Here is a 16,409-nt window from a genome sequence, read left to right on the forward strand (position 1 = left end):
AAAACAGAAGAAAGAATCCAGCCTGGATTCTGTGTCTACACCGTCCTTGGTCCTGACCGGGCAGGACAAACGTGGCAGCGCCCAGGGCCGTCGCCGCGCGACCTGGGGCCAGCCCTGTGCCCCCGTAAGAGCCCAGTCCTTGGCGGGGATTCTGTGTCTGTACACCAACACCGGGGCACTTGCCGGACAGACTTAGGACACGTGACGGCTTCCGGCGCGGGAGGGTCTGGCTGCAGCCCCGATGGCGACGGCCCAGGAGGCTGCTGGCCCCCCCCCCGTTCTCCCCGCCCCTCTGCAGGGACGTCATCCACGTCGCCTTCGTGAGCAGCTCGTTCAAGTCCTCGTGCATCGCGCTGTCCCTGCACCAGCAGGTGGTGCCTCCGTCCATCATGGACGCGCTGCTGGACAGCAGCGTCGCCAGCATCCTAGGTGACCTGGGGACACGGGTGGCCTTGGCGTCCTGCTGACCTGCCCCCGCCCAGCCCTGCCCCTCTCGAAGGGCTAGTGCGGGAGGGGGACGGTAGCCAGGAGCCCTGCCCGTCTGTCCCCACGCGCTGCTTGGCTTAGGACACCGCCCTGCGCAGACCCCGCCTCCCCCCCCTCCAGTGTGGCCTCGGGAAACCTGCGTGGCTCCTCAGCTCACTACAGCCCGCGGCCCCCCACCCCCCACCCCGGCATCCTGAGCGGCGGCAGAGCCCGCAGGGTCGGGGTGGGTGGGTGCCCAGGGTGCGTGGGGCCCCAGTGACGGATCTGCTGTGGGAGCAGTGGCCTGGCCGCAGTGGCCTCGCCTGCTCGGTGGGGACAGGAAGAGCGCCCCCTCGCGGCCTGGCGGTCTGGCCCGGGGAGGCCACGCCCCCCACGCTGCCCCCCCCCCGCAGAGGTCATGCAGCACCTCTCCAGCCCCCCCCCACGCTGCCCCCCCGCAGAGGTCATGCAGCACCTCTCCAGCCCCCCCCCGCTGCCCCCGCAGAGGTCATGCAGCACTTCTCCCCCCCCACCCGCAGAGGTCATGCAGCACTTCTCCTCCCCCCCCCGCAGAGGTCATGCAGCACTTCTCCTCCCGCCCCCCCCCCCCGCAGAGGTCATGCAGCACTTCTCCTCCCGCCCCCCCCCCCCGCAGAGGTCATGCAGCACTTCTCCTCCCGCCCCCCCCCCCCGCAGAGGTCATGCAGCACTTCTCCTCCCCCCCCCGCAGAGGTCATGCAGCACTCCCCCCCCCCCCCCCCCCGCAGAGGTCATGCAGCACTTCTCCTCCCGGCCGGAGGTCCAGCTCAGAAGCTTACAGAGGCTTTTGACGATGCGGGAAGATGAGCTCGGTAGACCCCAGCCCCTCCCCCTCCCCACCAGGCAGACCCCAGCCCCTCCCCCACCCCCTCCCCACCAGGTAGACCCCAGCCCCTCCCCCTCCCCACCAGGTAGACCCCAGCCCCTCCCCCTCCCCACCAGGTAGACCCAGCCCCTCCCCCTCCCCACCAGGTAGACCCCAGCCCCTCCCCCTCCCCACCAGGTAGACCCCAGCCCCTCCCCCTCCCCACCAGGTAGACCACAGCCCCCTCCTCTTCCCCACCAGGTAGACCCCAGCTCCTCCCCCTCCCCACCAGGTAGACCTCAGCCCCCTCCTCTCCCCCACCAGGTAGACCACAGCCCCTCCCCTTCCCCAGCTGCTGCTGGGGCCAGACCTGGGGCCCCCAGCGCCGCCCAGTCCTCCTTGGGGCTTTCTCTGCCCCGCCCTGGCTTGGACAGCAAAGCTCCTGGGTTTCCTGGCTCCACGGGGAGAGAGGGTCATCCGTCATCCGTCCATCCCTCCACCACCATCATCCGTCCATCCCTCGTCCACCTGTCATCTGTCCATCCCTCCATCCACCTGTTATCTGTCCATCCCTCCGTCCACCTGTCATCTGTCCATCCCTCTGTCCACCTGTCATCCGTCCATCCCTCTGTCCACCTGTCATCCGTCCATGTCCATCCCTCCGTCCACCTGTCATCCGTCCATCCCTCTATCCACCTGTCATCCGTCCATCCCTCTATCCACCTGTCATCCGTCCATCCCTCCACCATCATCCATCCATCCCTCCATTTAATCCATTCAGCTCTTATCTGTCCATCATCCACCCATCCATTTGTGGACTAAGGGTCCCCTGTGGCTGCCCCAGTGGCTGCCATCAGAGATCAGGGAGGCCCAGCCATGGCCCCTAGTGAGGCCGGGGATGCTCATGCTGGCCATCGGCCATCAGCCTCTCCCCTCCTTGTGTAGCTGAGACACGGCCAAGACGGAGTCCAGGGGCCAGGGGCTCCCCCTCCCCGAGCGAGCTGCGGGGGACTTGGGGCCCCTTGCTCAGCGCCGGGCTTTTCCACCACCCGGGGCCACGCCAGCCTCAGACAGGCTGCCCTGGAAGTGGGGCCAGCACTTCTGTCCTCGGCGTCCCCCACCAGCCGGCAATGAGTGTGTGCGACCCTCGCTCTTCCCATGAGGACAGCCGGGAGGGGACGCAGCAGTGTGAGACGGGCTCCACGGCTGGCCGCTGCCTCTGGCCGCTCCAGGGTGTGGCCCCCGGCCCAGAGGGCTGCGTGGCACTCCCACGTGTCCACGCCAAGGCAGGCCCAGCCACAGGCTCCGGGGACAGAGCAAATGCCCCATCCTGGGTCCCGGCCTTCCTCACCTGTCGCTCCAGGTGTGACTGGGAACCGGACCTCGCCGAGCTGTCGAGGCCCAGGGCAGAGCGCAGCCAGAGCCCGACCACCGGGCAGCTCAGCGCCCGCCTCCACCCTCCTTTCACTCCCAGAAGCCTCTGCCTGCCTGGCCCGGTCTGCCCGCAGGTGTGCCGTGGCCCATGGAGCTGGTGGAGGTGGTGATCACCACCATGAGGCAGCACGAGCGGCTCCTGGACGTGCAGCTATGCGGCTGCTCCCTGCTGCTGCGCATCCTGGGCCAGGGTGGGTGCCGCCCCGCCCCCGCCCCCGCCCCGAGGCTGCGCCCTGCTGGGCCCCTCCGACCCCTCCCCCCCAGGGATGACGGGGCCCAGGGCCGCGGGTCCCACTCGGGGCCGGCCTTTGTCTGCTCCACGGCCCTGGACAGCCCCGCCACTGCGGCCGGCTCCCAGCACGAAAGCAGCAGCTGGACACCACGGGGCGTCCCGGGTGACCCTCGGGAGGGTGCGCTGTGCTCCAGCAGCGGTCAGCAGGGGCCAGCTTGGCGCTCGTTGCCCGCGGGAGTGGTGGGAGCTGAGCGCCCGGGGCTTGGTGCCGCCAGTTTCTCTCAATAGTTACGGCTGAATCCTCTGGGATTTCCAGACCAACAGTGCTTCGTGCCCACTCTGGCTTGACACCGAGGGTCCACCCCCACGTGTGTTCAGAGCGAGTGCGGCATACGAGCGGATTAAGAGCCGGCAGTCCTGCTACCGGGCACTGGCTGGCGGGGGCGAGCGGGCAGGGTCCCTGCCTGGTCCTCGCCCCCTCGGGCCCAGGCAGGGAGGGGGACCCCCTGCGCCTTGTCCGTCTACCCTGGTGTCCCAGCTTCCGGGTTAACCCCGGGCTCCGTCCTGTGCCCGGCACAGCGCTGGCGCAGGACGCGTCGGCCGAGGCCCCGTGGAACAACGGCACGATCGCCAGCCTGCTGAGCATCCTGCGGAGTCACCGGGAGGCGCAGCAGCTGGTGGTGATGGTCTACAGCCTGCTCACCGTCATCTGCAGCCAGGGTGAGCCTGCCGGCCACGCCCAGCCAGCGCCAGGCTCAGCCCCGGCGGCTGCGGCTCCCTCCCCAACGCAGCTCCGTTTGGTCTCCCCCCGGGGTGTGCACAGCGGCTCCACGCTCTGTGCCCCTGCTGGGAGGCTGGGGGCAAAGGCCCTGCTTACGAGAGCCCCAGCCGGCAAGCGCTGGGCAGGAGCGGGTCACCGGGGCCCAGGCCACGGCCTTCCCCTCCCAGCCTGCCAGGCAAGGGGGCACTGCTCTCCCCTACAAGAAGCTGGGGCTCCACAGGGCCCAGGGACACGAGGGCGGCGGCGGAGGCCGGCCACGGCCTGGAGAGCCTGTCACACACACCAGGACCCGTTTCCAGAGGGAAAGGGGGCACTGGGCGCGGTGGGAACCTGAACCACTGGGCTACCTGGATGCCAGACTGCCCTCCTGGGGACACGGTCCTGCTCGTATCTGGGAGGCACAGGCCTGTGGTGTGGCCCCAAGAGGAGGGCCAGGCTAGGAATGGGATGGGTGGCCCAGGAGATGGACGGGCCCAGGGTAGGGTCTGTGTGGGCATGAAATCAGCCCCAGGGATGCAGGTGAGACGAGGCTGCGGTGCCCAAGGAGAGCAGAGGGGGACAGTGCTCCAGGAAGGCTTCCTGGAGGAGGGGCCCTTCTCCTCACTTGGCCGTCCACAGCGTCGACCTCGGAGGAGCTGCAGAAGGCGGGGCTGTTTGAGCACATCTTGGAGCACGTCGCCGAGCAGCTGAGCAGCTTCCCCGGGAACAGGGACCTCTGCGTCAGCAGCCTGGGCCTGCTGTGGGCCCTGCTGGTGGACGGTGAGGGCCGGGGCCTCCCCTCCTCACACAGTGGAGATAGCCATGGGAGAGGGCAGCCGCCGTGGCAGAGGCAGGGCCGCGCGAGTCCTGCGCAGGGCAGACCCCGCCCAGCTGCGGAGACGTCCTGGGGTCCCCAGCACAGGTCAGCCGTGGTGCTGGATGCCCCGATTCTGACTTGCGCAGGGCCTCCAGGCTCCACCTCGGCACTGCAGTGCCCAGGGACCGAGCCCGGGGCACCTGGCCAGCACCGTGCGAGACCCCAGCCCGGCCCAGGCAGCCCCTCTCCGGATGCAGATGTGGGGGGCAGGGGGTGCACGTGCAGCAGGCCCTCCCCCGAGCCCAGGTGCCCCGTCCTTTTCCGGCTGCAGCCGTCATCGTGAACAAGGCCCCTCTGGAGAAGATCCCGGGCCTGGTCGTCCAGGTGCTGACCGCCTACCCCGTGGACGTGGACATGGCCGAGGCCGGCTGTGGGGTCTTCTGGCTGCTCTCCTTGCTGGGTAAGCAGTGGCCCGGGGCTGCAGGGGCGGGGCACGGGGACACTTGGCACCGGCTCTGCCCTCCGCAGGCTGCATACAGGAGCAGCAGTTTGAAGAGGTGGTGGCGCTGTGCCTGCGGAGCACCCGGCTGAGCCAGGACAGGGTCCTCCTGGTCAACAACGCCTGCCGGGGGATGGCCGGCCTCGCCAAGGTGTCGGGTGAGCCTGGGGCCGCGGGGCCGGCACGCGCCATCAAACACCCGCCGGCTGCCACACCGAGCCCAACGTCACACACACAAAAAATTTACAGATTTATTTGAAAGGCAGTGATAGGGGAGACAGGGAGATCTGCGACGGCCAGAGCTGGGCCAGGAGCCCCACCCTGGTCTCCCACGGGCGCAGGGGCCCCAGCACTTGGGTGCACTGGCAGGGAGCCAGGCCTCAGCCGGCACCCGGGCACGCGGTGCCGGCATCAGAGTACCCAAGCCCGCTTTCTGGTCTGATGTCGACTGCTCCTGTTCCCACACAGCACCCCCAAGGGCTTCCCACCGCCACAGCAGCCACGCGCCAGGCCACACCCGGGGCACAGCACACGAGGCTGGGGCTGGCCATGCCTGCCAGCGGGGACAAACCGGGTCGGGGTCGGCAGCCAATGGTCCTTAAAGGCAGAGTGCGAGCTCCCCCGCCCACTGGCTCACTCAGCAATGCCTACCACAGCCAGGAACCCAACTCGTCCAGGGCTCCCGTGTGGGCGGCAGGGACCCCCGGACTCCCAGCAGGCACTCGCATACGGGGTGCAGATGTCCCGGGTAGCGGGACGGAATGCCGCCCCCCGTGGTCTGAGCCTCTGTGCTACGGAGCAGGGGCCGCGGCTCCGAGGGCCCTTCCTGGTGCTGCCTGGCCTCCACGCACCCCGGGCTCAGCCTCAGGTCCCACGGTAAGGTGGTCCCTGGCGGGCAGGCTGGCAGGGTCGGGGTTACTCAGCTGCAGGAAGGCCTCCCACTCAGAGGGACGTCCCGGACCTGGCGCTGGGCCAAGCCGGAGGTCGGAGGTCGGCACTGAGCGCCCCGAAGGGAAGAGGCGACACAGCTCCCTGTCTCGTCCCTTCCAAGGCGCCGGGCGCGGGGCTGGGTCAGCAGGACGCGAGTCGGCTCTGCCCGGCCTGCAGTCTCACCCCGACTCGGCCCTGGACTGGCTCCGCCGTCCCCCATGAGGCACTGCGCACAGGCGCCAGCCCAGGACAGACGCCCCCCCCCCCCCCCCCGCAGAGCTGGCGGCCTTCCGGGTGGTGGTGCTGGAGGACCACAGCAGTGGGCTCGCGCTGCTCAGGGACCTCTACCAGCGGCACAGGGACGACCCCGACGTGGTGCAGAACCTGTGCATGCTGCTGGCGCACCTGGCGCGCTACCGTGAGCACCCGCCCCCCGCCGGACTCCCCGCTACTGAGCCCCGCCCCGCCGGACTCCCCGCCCCTGCGCGGACTCCGAGGGCCCTAGGTGAGGGGTGTGAGCGCGGACGCCCCCAGGACCTCCTCTGCCCCCAGGGGAGATCCTGCCCGAGCTGACCTCCAACGGCATCGGGGCCCTGGCGCAGGAGATCCGGGGCCGCTTCTCCTCCAGCCTGGTGAGTGACAGCAGGGCCTCGGCCAGGACGGAGCCCCCAGGCCCGTGCACCGCCTCGAGGCCAGGACGGGAGGCTGGCGTGGAACTGACCTGTCCTCCAGCAGTTCTTAGTTCTCCTGCCTGCCCACTCCATCCCCACGGCCCGGCCCAACGCTGGGGACCCTCAGACCCTTCCGGGGAGAGCGTCCGGTCCACACGGACCCCGCCCCGCCCACACGCCCGCCGCCGCGCCCACACGGACCCCACCCCGCCCACACGCCCGCCGCCCCCTCCACACGGACCCCACCCCGCCCACACGCCCGCCGCCCCCTCCACACGGACCCCGCCCCGCCCACACGGAGCCCTCCCCCCAGGAGCTGGTTTCCTACGCAGACGCGGTGCTCAGCAGGCTGCAGGCGGCCGAGCTCCCCAGCCCCCAGGAGCAGGAGCGCCCGCACCACCCCCAGGCCTCCGGCCTCCTCACGGGCCCCCTGCCCCGGCCCTGAGGGGCCTGCCCACCCCCCACTGGGGCCGCTGAGGAGGTGGCCTTCCCTCGGGTGGGGGAGGGAGCCTGTGATCACGCTCGCCAGCGACCAATAAAGGCCCCAGGCCCGCTACTGGGGCCTCAGTCACCCCGGCCACAGGCGGTGTCAGCCAGGGGCAGCCGTCCGGACACAGGGGCCCTTCCAGAACCTTCTGCCCGAGGGGAGGGAGGGGCGCCCCCAGCAGCCCCACTTCGAGTGGACACGTGCAGTGCTACACCCTCGGGGGTCGCCATGGCCGTGGCTTTATTCACGAGTCCGTAAAACCACCCACTCCTGACCGCTGCCCACAGAGACCCCCACAGCTGGGCTAGCCGGGAATCTGCAGACCAGCCCACGCGAGGCCACGGTCAGCCCAGAGTTAACTGGGCCCCACACCCGCCGTGCGGGGTGCTGGCAGCCATGGCCAGCTGTGGTTAACGGGGCAGGAAGGGTCGCTCCCTCAGTCTCTCAAATGCAGTGGCCACAGCCAAGCCCAGCCCTGCAGCTGCTGACTGGCGACCCCCAGTCTGGGTCCCCCAAGTCCATCACCTGCGGCCACAGAGGAAACGGGGCCCCTCAGAGCAAGGCCGAGCCCAGACCAGGGCAGCACAGGGCCACGGGTGCCGTGCCGCCCCCATGCCCGCTCCTGGCTGAGCCTGGGGGAAAGTGCTAGGCGTCCTCGCTGCAGTTCCTTGGAGCGGCCCCACGGGGGCGCTGGTCCCGGGCGTGGCTCTCCCATTCCTTCTTCACCATGACGTAGAGCCGCATCGCCACCTGGGCGTCCTGGATCTGTGGGACACGAGACCACTGACCGTCCCCGCTGGCCCACGGGTTAGACAGGGCCCCGCGCCCCTCCCACCACCCCAGTTAGGGACACGCAGCCTGGTGGGGTGCACACGCGACCGTGAGACCCAGCAGCACTGACAGCAGGGGACCCGACAAGAGGCCTGCGCACAGAGCCACTGACTCGGAGGAACCGCGCGTGGCCTCGGAGGAACCGCATGTGGCCTCGGAGCAGCCTCAGAGCCCGGTGCTGGGCGCTAGGCTCAGGGCCGACAGCAAAGCCAGGCGCTGCACTAGCCGGCCAGGCCACAGCCCAGGTGCTAATGCAGACGGGGGGGCCAGGCCACAGCCCTGGGTGCTAATGCAGATATGGGGGGGCAGGCCACAGCCCGGGTGCTAATGCAGATATGGGGGGGCAGGCCACAGCCCGGGTGCTAATGCAGATATGGGGGGGGCAGGCCACAGCCCGGGTGCTAATGCAGATATGGGGGGGGCAGGCCACAGCCCGGGTGCTAATGCAGATGGGGGGGGCCAGGCCACAGCCCAGGTGCTAATGCAGATATGGGGGGGGCAGGCCACAGCCCGGGTGCTAATGCAGATGGGGGGGGCCAGGCCACAGCCCAGGTGCTAATGCAGATATGGGGGGGGCAGGCCACAGCCCGGGTGCTAATGCAGATGGGGGGGGGGCCAGGCCACAGTCCTGGGTGCCGCCGCGGCAGACGGGGGCCAGGCCACAGCCCTGGGTGCTAATGCAGATGGGGGCCAGGCCACAGCCCTGGGTGCTAATGCAGACGGGGGCCAGGCCACAGCCCTGGGTGCTAATGCAGACGGGGGCCAGGCCACAGCCCGGGTGCTAATGCAGACGGGGGCCAGGCCACAGCCCGGGTGCTAATGCAGATGGGGGGGGGCCAGGCCACAGCCCTGGGTGCTAATGCAGATGGGGGGCCAGGCCACAGCCCTGGGTGCTAATGCAGATGGGGGGCCAGGCCACAGCCCTGGGTGCTAATGCAGACGGGGGCCAGGCCACAGCCCTGGGTGCTAATGCAGACGGGGGCCAGGCCACAGCCCGGGTGCTAATGCAGATATGGGGGGGGCAGGCCACAGCCCGGGTGCTAATGCAGATGGGGGGGGCCAGGCCACAGCCCAGGTGCTAATGCAGATATGGGGGGGGCAGGCCACAGCCCGGGTGCTAATGCAGATGGGGGGGGCCAGGCCACAGCCCGGGTGCTAATGCAGATATGGGGGGGGCAGGCCACAGCCCGGGTGCTAATGCAGATGGGGGGGGGCAGGCCACAGCCCGGGTGCTAATGCAGATGGGGGGGGCCAGGCCACAGCCCTGGGTGCTAATGCAGACGGGGGGGGCCAGGCCACAGCCCTGGTGCTAATGCAGATGGGGGGGGCAGGCCACAGCCCAGGTGCTAATGCAGATGGGGGGGGGCCAGGCCACAGTCCTGGGTGCCGCCGCGGCAGACGGGGGCCAGGCCACAGCCCTGGGTGCTAATGCAGATGGGGGCCAGGCCACAGCCCTGGGTGCTAATGCAGACGGGGGCCAGGCCACAGCCCTGGGTGCTAATGCAGACGGGGGCCAGGCCACAGCCCGGGTGCTAATGCAGACGGGGGCCAGGCCACAGCCCGGGTGCTAATGCAGATGGGGGGGGGCCAGGCCACAGCCCTGGGTGCTAATGCAGATAGGGGCCAGGCCACAGCCCTGGGTGCTAATGCAGATGGGGGGCCAGGCCACAGCCCGGGTGCTAATGCAGATATGGGGGGGGCAGGCCACAGCCCTGGGTGCTAATGCAGATGGGGGGGGCCAGGCCACAGCCCGGGTGCTAATGCAGATATGGGGGGGGCAGGCCACAGCCCGGGTGCTAATGCAGATGGGGGGGGCCAGGCCACAGCCCTGGGTGCTAATGCAGACGGGGGGGGCCAGGCCACAGCCCTGGTGCTAATGCAGATGGGGGGGGCAGGCCACAGCCCAGGTGCTAATGCAGATGGGGGGGGGCCAGGCCACAGTCCTGGGTGCCGCCGCGGCAGACGGGGGCCAGGCCACAGCCCTGGGTGCTAATGCAGATGGGGGCCAGGCCACAGCCCTGGGTGCTAATGCAGATGGGGGCCAGGCCACAGCCCTGGGTGCTAATGCAGACGGGGGCCAGGCCACAGCCCGGGTGCTAATGCAGACGGGGGCCAGGCCACAGCCCGGGTGCTAATGCAGATGGGGGGGGGCCAGGCCACAGCCCTGGGTGCTAATGCAGATGGGGGGCCAGGCCACAGCCCTGGGTGCTAATGCAGATGGGGGGCCAGGCCACAGCCCTGGGTGCTAATGCAGATGGGGGGCCAGGCCACAGCCCTGGGTGCTAATGCAGACGGGGGCCAGGCCACAGCCCTGGGTGCTAATGCAGACGGGGGCCAGGCCACAGCCCGGGTGCTAATGCAGATGGGGGGCCAGGCCACAGCCCTGATGCTAATGCAGATGGGGGGCCAGGCCACAGCCCGGGTGCTAATGCAGATGGGGGGCCAGGCCACAGCCCGGGTGCTAATGCAGATGGGGGGGGCAGGCCACAGCCCGGGTGCCGCCCCTCGGCTGTGCTAACTCCTCAAACGAGAACAGTTTAAGCAGCATTCTTCCATCTGCTCCGTGTCCCGTCTGTGTTGGGACCATCGGTTGTCCGAAAGCAGGAGCTGCATGGACCCCACCTCCCCCGTGTCTGCGGGCAGGACACACACCTGGGTCACGTGGTCAGTGACGCCCGCGTGCCGAGGGCTCTTACCGAACAGTGCTCCGCCTGCTGGACTCTGAGCCCCAGAATCTTCTCAGACAGCAGCTTCAGCGACGGCCGTCCACTCTGTCCAGGCGGGGGACAGTGCAACCCTCAGCCCCCGGCCGTCCACTCTGTCCAGGCAGGGGACAGTGCAACCCTCAGCCCCGGCCGTCCACTCTGCCCAGGCGGGGGACAGTGCAGCCCTCAGCCCCGGCAGTCCGCTCTGTCCAGGCGGGGGACAGTGCAGCCCTCAGCCCCGGCCGTCCGCTCTGCCCAGGCGGGGGACAGTGCAACCCTCAGCCCCGGCCGTCCACTCTGTCCAGGCGGGGGACAGTGCAGCCCTCAGCCCCGGCCGTCCACTCTGTCCAGGCGGGGGACAGTGCAGCCCTCAGCCCCGGCAGTCCGCTCTGTCCAGGCGGGGGACAGTGCAGCCCTCAGCCCCCGGCCGTCCGCTCTGTCCAGGCGGGGGACAGTGCAGCCCTCAGCCCCGGCAGTCCGCTCTGTCCAGGCGGGGGACAGTGCAGCCCTCAGCCCCCGGCCGTCCGCTCTGTCCAGGCGGGGGACTGCAGCCCTCAAGCCCCCGGCCGTCCGCTCTGTCCAGGCAGGGGCACCTCACCCAAGCGACCCCTGTGCCCTTCACGGCAGCACCGTGCCACCCGGGCTGTGACACCTCCCCAGGAGTAAGGAGAGGCCAGAGCTGGCCTTCCACCCTCCCTGCCCCCAACACATGCACCGCCCTCCTCTCAAGTCTCTCTAGTTAAAGGGAAAGCCAGACACGAGCCCTTCAGCCCGGAGCCAGCCGCGGGCCCGGAGCCAGCGGTCGCTGCGGGTCACGCCCACTGGTACCTTCACTTGCCTCCGGAACGGCTTGTACTTCTGGGTGTCTCGGATCTTCTTTTTTGGGTGATCAAGAAACAGTACCTAGAACACGAATGACGGATCTCGCTCCTGGTTTGTAGCCGCGGGACCCTCTTACAGGGAACGCAGTCCCTCTCACACACGGCGTGGCCTGCATCTGCGCCCGCTCTGGGAAGACCAGGGGCTGCCCAGAGACGGGGCTGCAGTGCACTGGACACAGGCCGGGCTCGAGCCGAGGGCAGCTGCCAGCACCGAGAAGGCTCGTGTGGGGACCCGGCCCCAGTGCCCACCGCGGCCCTCAGGCAGGGCCTGGCCGCCCGGCCCCGGGCCTCACGGGGCGGCTGCAGCACAGCGAGGGGCTCGGGGTCACAGGGCCCCCCCCCCCCGACGGCGCACCTTTAGGTCGTTGTGCAGCGCGTGCCCCACAAGAATCCTGCCGTGCAGGAGCCCGGCCACTTCCTTCCGCACGGCTTCCAGCGCCGCTCCTGAGTGGAGGAGAAACCGCAGCTGTGAGGGCGCTCGTCGCCGCCACGCCCTGAGACCTGACCCCCCACGGGCGGAGGCCCCCCTGCGAACCCCGCCAGGCCTGGGGGGCCCGGCTCACAGGGGCCGCGGGCAGAGCAGCCGTGACCGCTCAACCCGGTGACGCAAAGCCAAAGCCAGGGCTCACGGCCACGACTTCCCAGACGAAAACAAAGCAAGCCTGGCTCCCGCCAGAGGGTGGGCGACGCGCTGGCCCAGGCCCAGGCCCCCGGCAGGGGCTCCAGCCACCCTCCCCCACCACGCGACTCGGCCTGCCTCTGGCTGACCCAGCAGGACAAGCCTCCCGGCTACAACCCGGAGCTGCTGGCCGGCCACCGCACAGGGCGCAGCGCCGGCCTGGCCGTGCTAAGGCACAGCAGAGGCAACGGGGACGTGGGGCAAGCGGTGGAGACAGGAGAGCCCTCACCAGGCCTCGAGCCCAGGAGCTCACACCAGACTCAGCCGCGGCAGCGTCCAGGCTCGGACCCCACCTGACGGCCACCTCCTTGTCCCAGGCCTCCCGACACGCCTTCCCAGCTTCCGGCCTTTTCTCAATGCCACAGCTGAGAACCTTCCAGAACCCTCACCAGATAAGGCTCCACTGCTTGTCACCTTCCTGGACTGCCCAGGGGCCTCACAAGGGACCCGAAGACCCCAGGACTCGGGCCCCTCCCAACCCCTCCTGGTCCCCAGCACAAACCACCTGAGGTCTCAGGGTGGACGGGCAGGAGGCGCTGAAGCCGACACAAACGGACACGAGACACCCAGCGCGCCCGCGGAGCTGCATGATGCTGGCCAGGGGCGCGCTAACCGGTGACGGCCACGGCGCGCTAACCGGTGCCCAGGCTGCGGAGGGCTCCAGAACAGAGGGGAGTGCGGCGGGCGCCGTACCCTGCTTCAGGTTCTCGGGCCGGACTCCGCTGACGGCGGTCCTGTAGTCGGTCACGGGTTCGGTGGGCTTGACGAACTTGTCGTAGACGCACTTGCCGTACTGGTTCACGATGGACACGCGGGCGACGATGCTCTCTCCCCCCTTGGGGCCCACTCCCACCATCTCACAGTCCATGGCCAAGGCTCTCGTCAGGCTGCAGAGGGAACCAGGGCCCGGGTCAGCCCGCGCCGGGAGCCCCGGGCACCGGGCCCCGGCGGCCGCCCCGAGCCGCGTACCCGCCGAAGGCCTGCTCCTTCACCAGGGTGATGCCGCTCGGCTTCCGCCCCAGCCGCTCCCTGGCTATCCTGGCTGCCTCTGGGCCCACGGCGGCCTCGATGTCTTCCGGGTCCACGTCGTCGAACCAGATGTCCTCCCTGCAGGCAGACGACAGCGGGCTGACCGCGGGCAGGTGGGCGGGCGGGGGGATCCCGGAGACCCCGCTTCCGTGGCTCCTTCAGACCCGGGAACCGCGTACGACCGACGACAGGGACAGAGCCCGCCCCGTCACAGGAGCAACAGGCTCCCATGACACCCAGCGGACGGCCGCGTCCTCCGGCGCGTACAAAGCTTGTGCCGGGCGACACCAACTCCCGGGCTTCCTAGGAAAGCTGTCCCGGAGCAGGGAAGGGGCCCCTCGCCCAGCGCTCCTGTCCCCCAGCGGCCACCGCAGAGTTACAGTGTGCAGTCACCAGGCGCCGGGCCGGCTCGCCGCCTCTCACCCCCTCCCGCGACACCACGGCTGTCAGGAGCCTGCCCCACCACCCCGCCGGGGGGACCCGGAACAGGTTTCCCACCACAAGCGCTTCCCGCGCCCACGGAGAGCCGAGCTCTGCTCCGCCTGCCGCTGGTGGGAAACACAACGGGGCGGGAGCAGCCAGGCGCGCCGTGGAGACGCCGCCCTGCGGCCGTGCGCGGTACACGGGGCAGGTGCAGCGCCAGGGCTGTCTCCGGCTGCAGTGCCCGTGGCGCGGACGCTGTGCCCGTGTCCCCAGCCACGACGGGCACAGCCGCACCAGTACTCACTCCGTGGGCGGGGCCGGGGCCGGGGCGGCTTCCTTAGCTTTCCGCTTCTTGCGTCTTGGAGAAAGGTCGCCGTCTGCGCTCTTGACGCCGCCGGCAGGGCGCTGTGCCGCGGTGGGGGGGCCTGCAGGACCGGGGTTGGGGGCGGCCTCAGGCGGCCTCCCGGACCTCTCTCGAGGGGCAGGGAGAGGCTCCTCCGGGGCCTGCGGTTTCCGTCTCAGCATCTGGTGGGCGACACATTTCCCGTTGGAAACCACACACGCACAAGTCCACACACGACACGTGACCACGCTGGCCCCTCCGAGGAAAAGGCCGCCCTGGCCCTGGGCAGAGGCTCGGCCCCGCCCCCGCGCCTCCCTGCCCGCCTGCCCCATCCGACCCCACCCGGAGTCCCTGCCGGGACGGAGACCACAGAGCACCAGGCCCGAGGGGCACCCGCCCGAGACCGGGGGTGCCTGGAGCCGGGACAGCACCGAGCCCCGCGCTCCGGGCGTCCCCAGAACCAGGGTCCCTCCGGCACCGCCCCGGGACCCACAGCCGGCAGGCGGCGCGCGCGGGCGCCCACGCTCCACTCAGCACCGTGCACCTCACGCCCACCAGCTGTCTTCCTGCCGAGGCCAAGGCAAACGTCGGAGAGAAACCGGGGCGCGGGCACCGCCGGGGTTCTCGGCCACGACCGCCTGGGGGCTCGGGGCCCGCCGCTGCAGGGGTGAGGCCGGGTCCCCGCCGGAGCATGGCGGGGGGCTCGCCTCCCTCAGGCTCCCTGACTCCCTCCCGGGGGAGGGCCCAGCGGCCCCGGGTGCCCCTCCCGCCCCCCCACCCCAGGCCGAGAATCCCTAGGAGACCACGCGGGTGTCAGGGGCTCCTGCCTGCTCGGTGCGGCCACCGCTCGCCGCCCCTGCAGCGCTAGCGACTGCTGCTGTCGAACCCACAGACGGCAGGCTCCCACGGACCCCGAGCCCCGCGGCAGCCGCCGCCGACCTCACCCCTGCCTCGACAGCACCCGCGCACCGTCGGGCCGCACCCCTGCCTCGACAGCACCTGCACACCGCCCCCCGCCAAGCCTCACCCCTGCCTCCACAGCACCCGCGCGCCGCCCCCGCCCGGCCTCAGCCCTGCCCGCGCGGGCCCCCCACGGCTCACCTCCTGCAGCGCCTTCCAGTTTTGGGAAAAGTCTTCCGGAGCCGTCGGCGGCCGCACCAGCACAGCCCCCCCAGCGGCCCCACTCCCCTCCTTCGCTGGGTTCTTCCCAGGCCGTCTCCTCTTCCTGCTCGTCCGCACGGCCTCGGCCGCGGGGACGCTCGGGGCGCGCGCGCGGGCCGGGACCTGGGCCTTCGCCATCACGGCGCCGCCCTCGCCGGCCGAGACCCGCAGCGCCGGCCCCGCCGCGCAGCCCGGGGGGCTCCCGCTCGGGGGGCGCCCGCCCAGCGCAGCCCCGACAGACCCGCCGCGGGCGCGCGCGCAGCAGCGCCGAGGCGACCCCGGAGAGACCCCGCACGCGCCGCAAGCATGCGCACTGCGGCCGCTCGTAGTGCTCGTCTTTCTGCCACCGACCGGAAACAGGGCCCCCGCTTTTGGTTCCGCACGGCCCGGAGCAGAACGGAGCTGTTCTCCCGGACGGGAACAGGACGGCCGCCCTCGCGAGCGGCGTCGGGGTCAGCGACCTAGGGGCGTGGTGGGGTAAACTCGGGGTCCCACGGAGATCCCGATGGGGAGGAGAAGTGCCGAAACCGGAAGGGGACCGGGGGGCCGCTGTCGGTGTAACACCGCGGCGTGGCGGCCGGAAGGGGGCGCTGGGCGGCCTCGCGCGGGCCCGGCCTCGGGTGCCTCTGTCCTCGCCGCGCGGTGGGGAGCCGGCCTGGGCCTCGGGGTTCCTCTGTTCTCTCTGCACAGTGGGGAGCCGCGGCCGGCGCGAGGCCTGGGCCTCGGGTGCCCCGAGCCGTGCGGCGCCATTACCGGGAAAGCGCGTCTATCATCAGAAGATGAGTGTGTGTGGTTTTGGTGACGTCACCACAGTTCTCGCAGCGTCGGCGCCCACAGCACCTGTTAGGAAGTTAGAAATCAGCCCTCGCGCGGGGCCGGCGCCCGTGGCTGCCCACTTCCGGTCCAGCTCCTTGCTGTGGCCCGGGAGAGCAGCAGGTGACCCAGGGGCTGGGCCCCTGCACCTGTGGGAGACCCGGATGGAGCTGCTGCTCCGGCCTGGCCCAGCCCTGGCCAGCCGAGGGGTCCATCTGGGGAGGGATCCCCGCCCCTTCCGTCCCCCCCATGCAGCTCTTCCAAATAAATAAGTTTTTAAATAAATTAGCCTGTATGGCGGAGTGGGGCACTAAGAAACACAAGAGTGGAACCGCCTCAGAAGCTCCCCTGGGAGCGCCCGCACCCCATACTGGTCTCAGTGGCCCCCCGCCCCCGAGTGCTCTG

At 70.5% G+C, this 16,409-nt stretch overlaps 2 protein-coding genes across 6 annotated transcripts in view; one reads left to right on the forward strand and one right to left on the reverse strand.

Moving 5' to 3' along the window:
* STKLD1 (serine/threonine kinase like domain containing 1) overlaps positions 1-7,757 on the forward strand; it is a 21,978-nt gene extending 14,221 nt beyond the window's left edge. Inside the window, exons 10-19 of the mRNA XM_089322217.1 lie at positions 299-429; positions 1,233-1,316; positions 2,818-2,934; positions 3,555-3,695; positions 4,375-4,515; positions 4,884-5,012; positions 5,081-5,209; positions 6,259-6,399; positions 6,534-6,613; positions 6,966-7,757. Coding sequence (XP_089178343.1) covers positions 299-429; positions 1,233-1,316; positions 2,818-2,934; positions 3,555-3,695; positions 4,375-4,515; positions 4,884-5,012; positions 5,081-5,209; positions 6,259-6,399; positions 6,534-6,613; positions 6,966-7,097 — 1,225 coding nt within the window. The 3' untranslated portion in view covers positions 7,098-7,757. The remainder of the gene's footprint in view (positions 1-298; positions 430-1,232; positions 1,317-2,817; positions 2,935-3,554; positions 3,696-4,374; positions 4,516-4,883; positions 5,013-5,080; positions 5,210-6,258; positions 6,400-6,533; positions 6,614-6,965) is intronic.
* REXO4 (RNA exonuclease 4) lies at positions 7,356-15,538 on the reverse strand. 5 transcript variants are annotated; one of them, XR_011382816.2, is made up of 8 exons: positions 15,132-15,536; positions 13,992-14,212; positions 13,205-13,342; positions 12,929-13,122; positions 11,912-12,000; positions 11,504-11,578; positions 10,667-10,788; positions 7,356-7,904 (listed from the first exon to the last, which is right to left on the reverse strand). XR_011382816.2 is itself a non-coding variant. In XM_070058555.2 (8 exons), exons 1-7 carry the CDS (start codon positions 15,327-15,329, stop codon positions 10,710-10,712), a joined length of 984 nt encoding a protein of 327 aa, XP_069914656.2. In that variant the 5' UTR covers positions 15,330-15,536; the 3' UTR covers positions 7,356-7,904; positions 10,667-10,709. The 5 variants fall into 5 exon arrangements, 3 of the variants coding, with proteins under 3 accessions (XP_069914656.2, XP_069914647.2, XP_089178335.1); XR_011382817.2 differs by having other exon boundaries at positions 10,667-10,741; positions 11,514-11,578; positions 15,132-15,534; XM_070058555.2 differs by having other exon boundaries at positions 11,514-11,578.
* Between the last annotated feature and the right edge of the window lie 871 nt (positions 15,539-16,409).

This window comes from Oryctolagus cuniculus, chromosome 1 (assembly GCF_051225735.1).
Source record: "Oryctolagus cuniculus isolate XC-2025 breed Fujian yellow rabbit chromosome 1, ASM5122573v1, whole genome shotgun sequence".
Taxonomy (NCBI): Eukaryota; Metazoa; Chordata; class Mammalia; order Lagomorpha; family Leporidae; genus Oryctolagus; species Oryctolagus cuniculus.

Bases quoted from the DNA above. Each gene is read 5' to 3' on its own strand.
- REXO4 (XM_070058546.2), bottom strand. From the start codon at position 15,329: ATGGCGAAGGCCCAGGTCCCGGCCCGCGCGCGCGCCCCGAGCGTCCCC. The intron at 12,001-12,928 runs GTACGGCGCCCG...TCCTCCACTCAG, and splicing joins GCCCGAGAACCTGAAGCAGG to GAGCGGCGCTGGAAGCCGTG. The intron at 10,742-11,503 runs GTACCAGTGGGC...CCGCCTGGACAG, and splicing joins CGTTCCGGAGGCAAGTGAAG to AGTGGACGGCCGTCGCTGAA.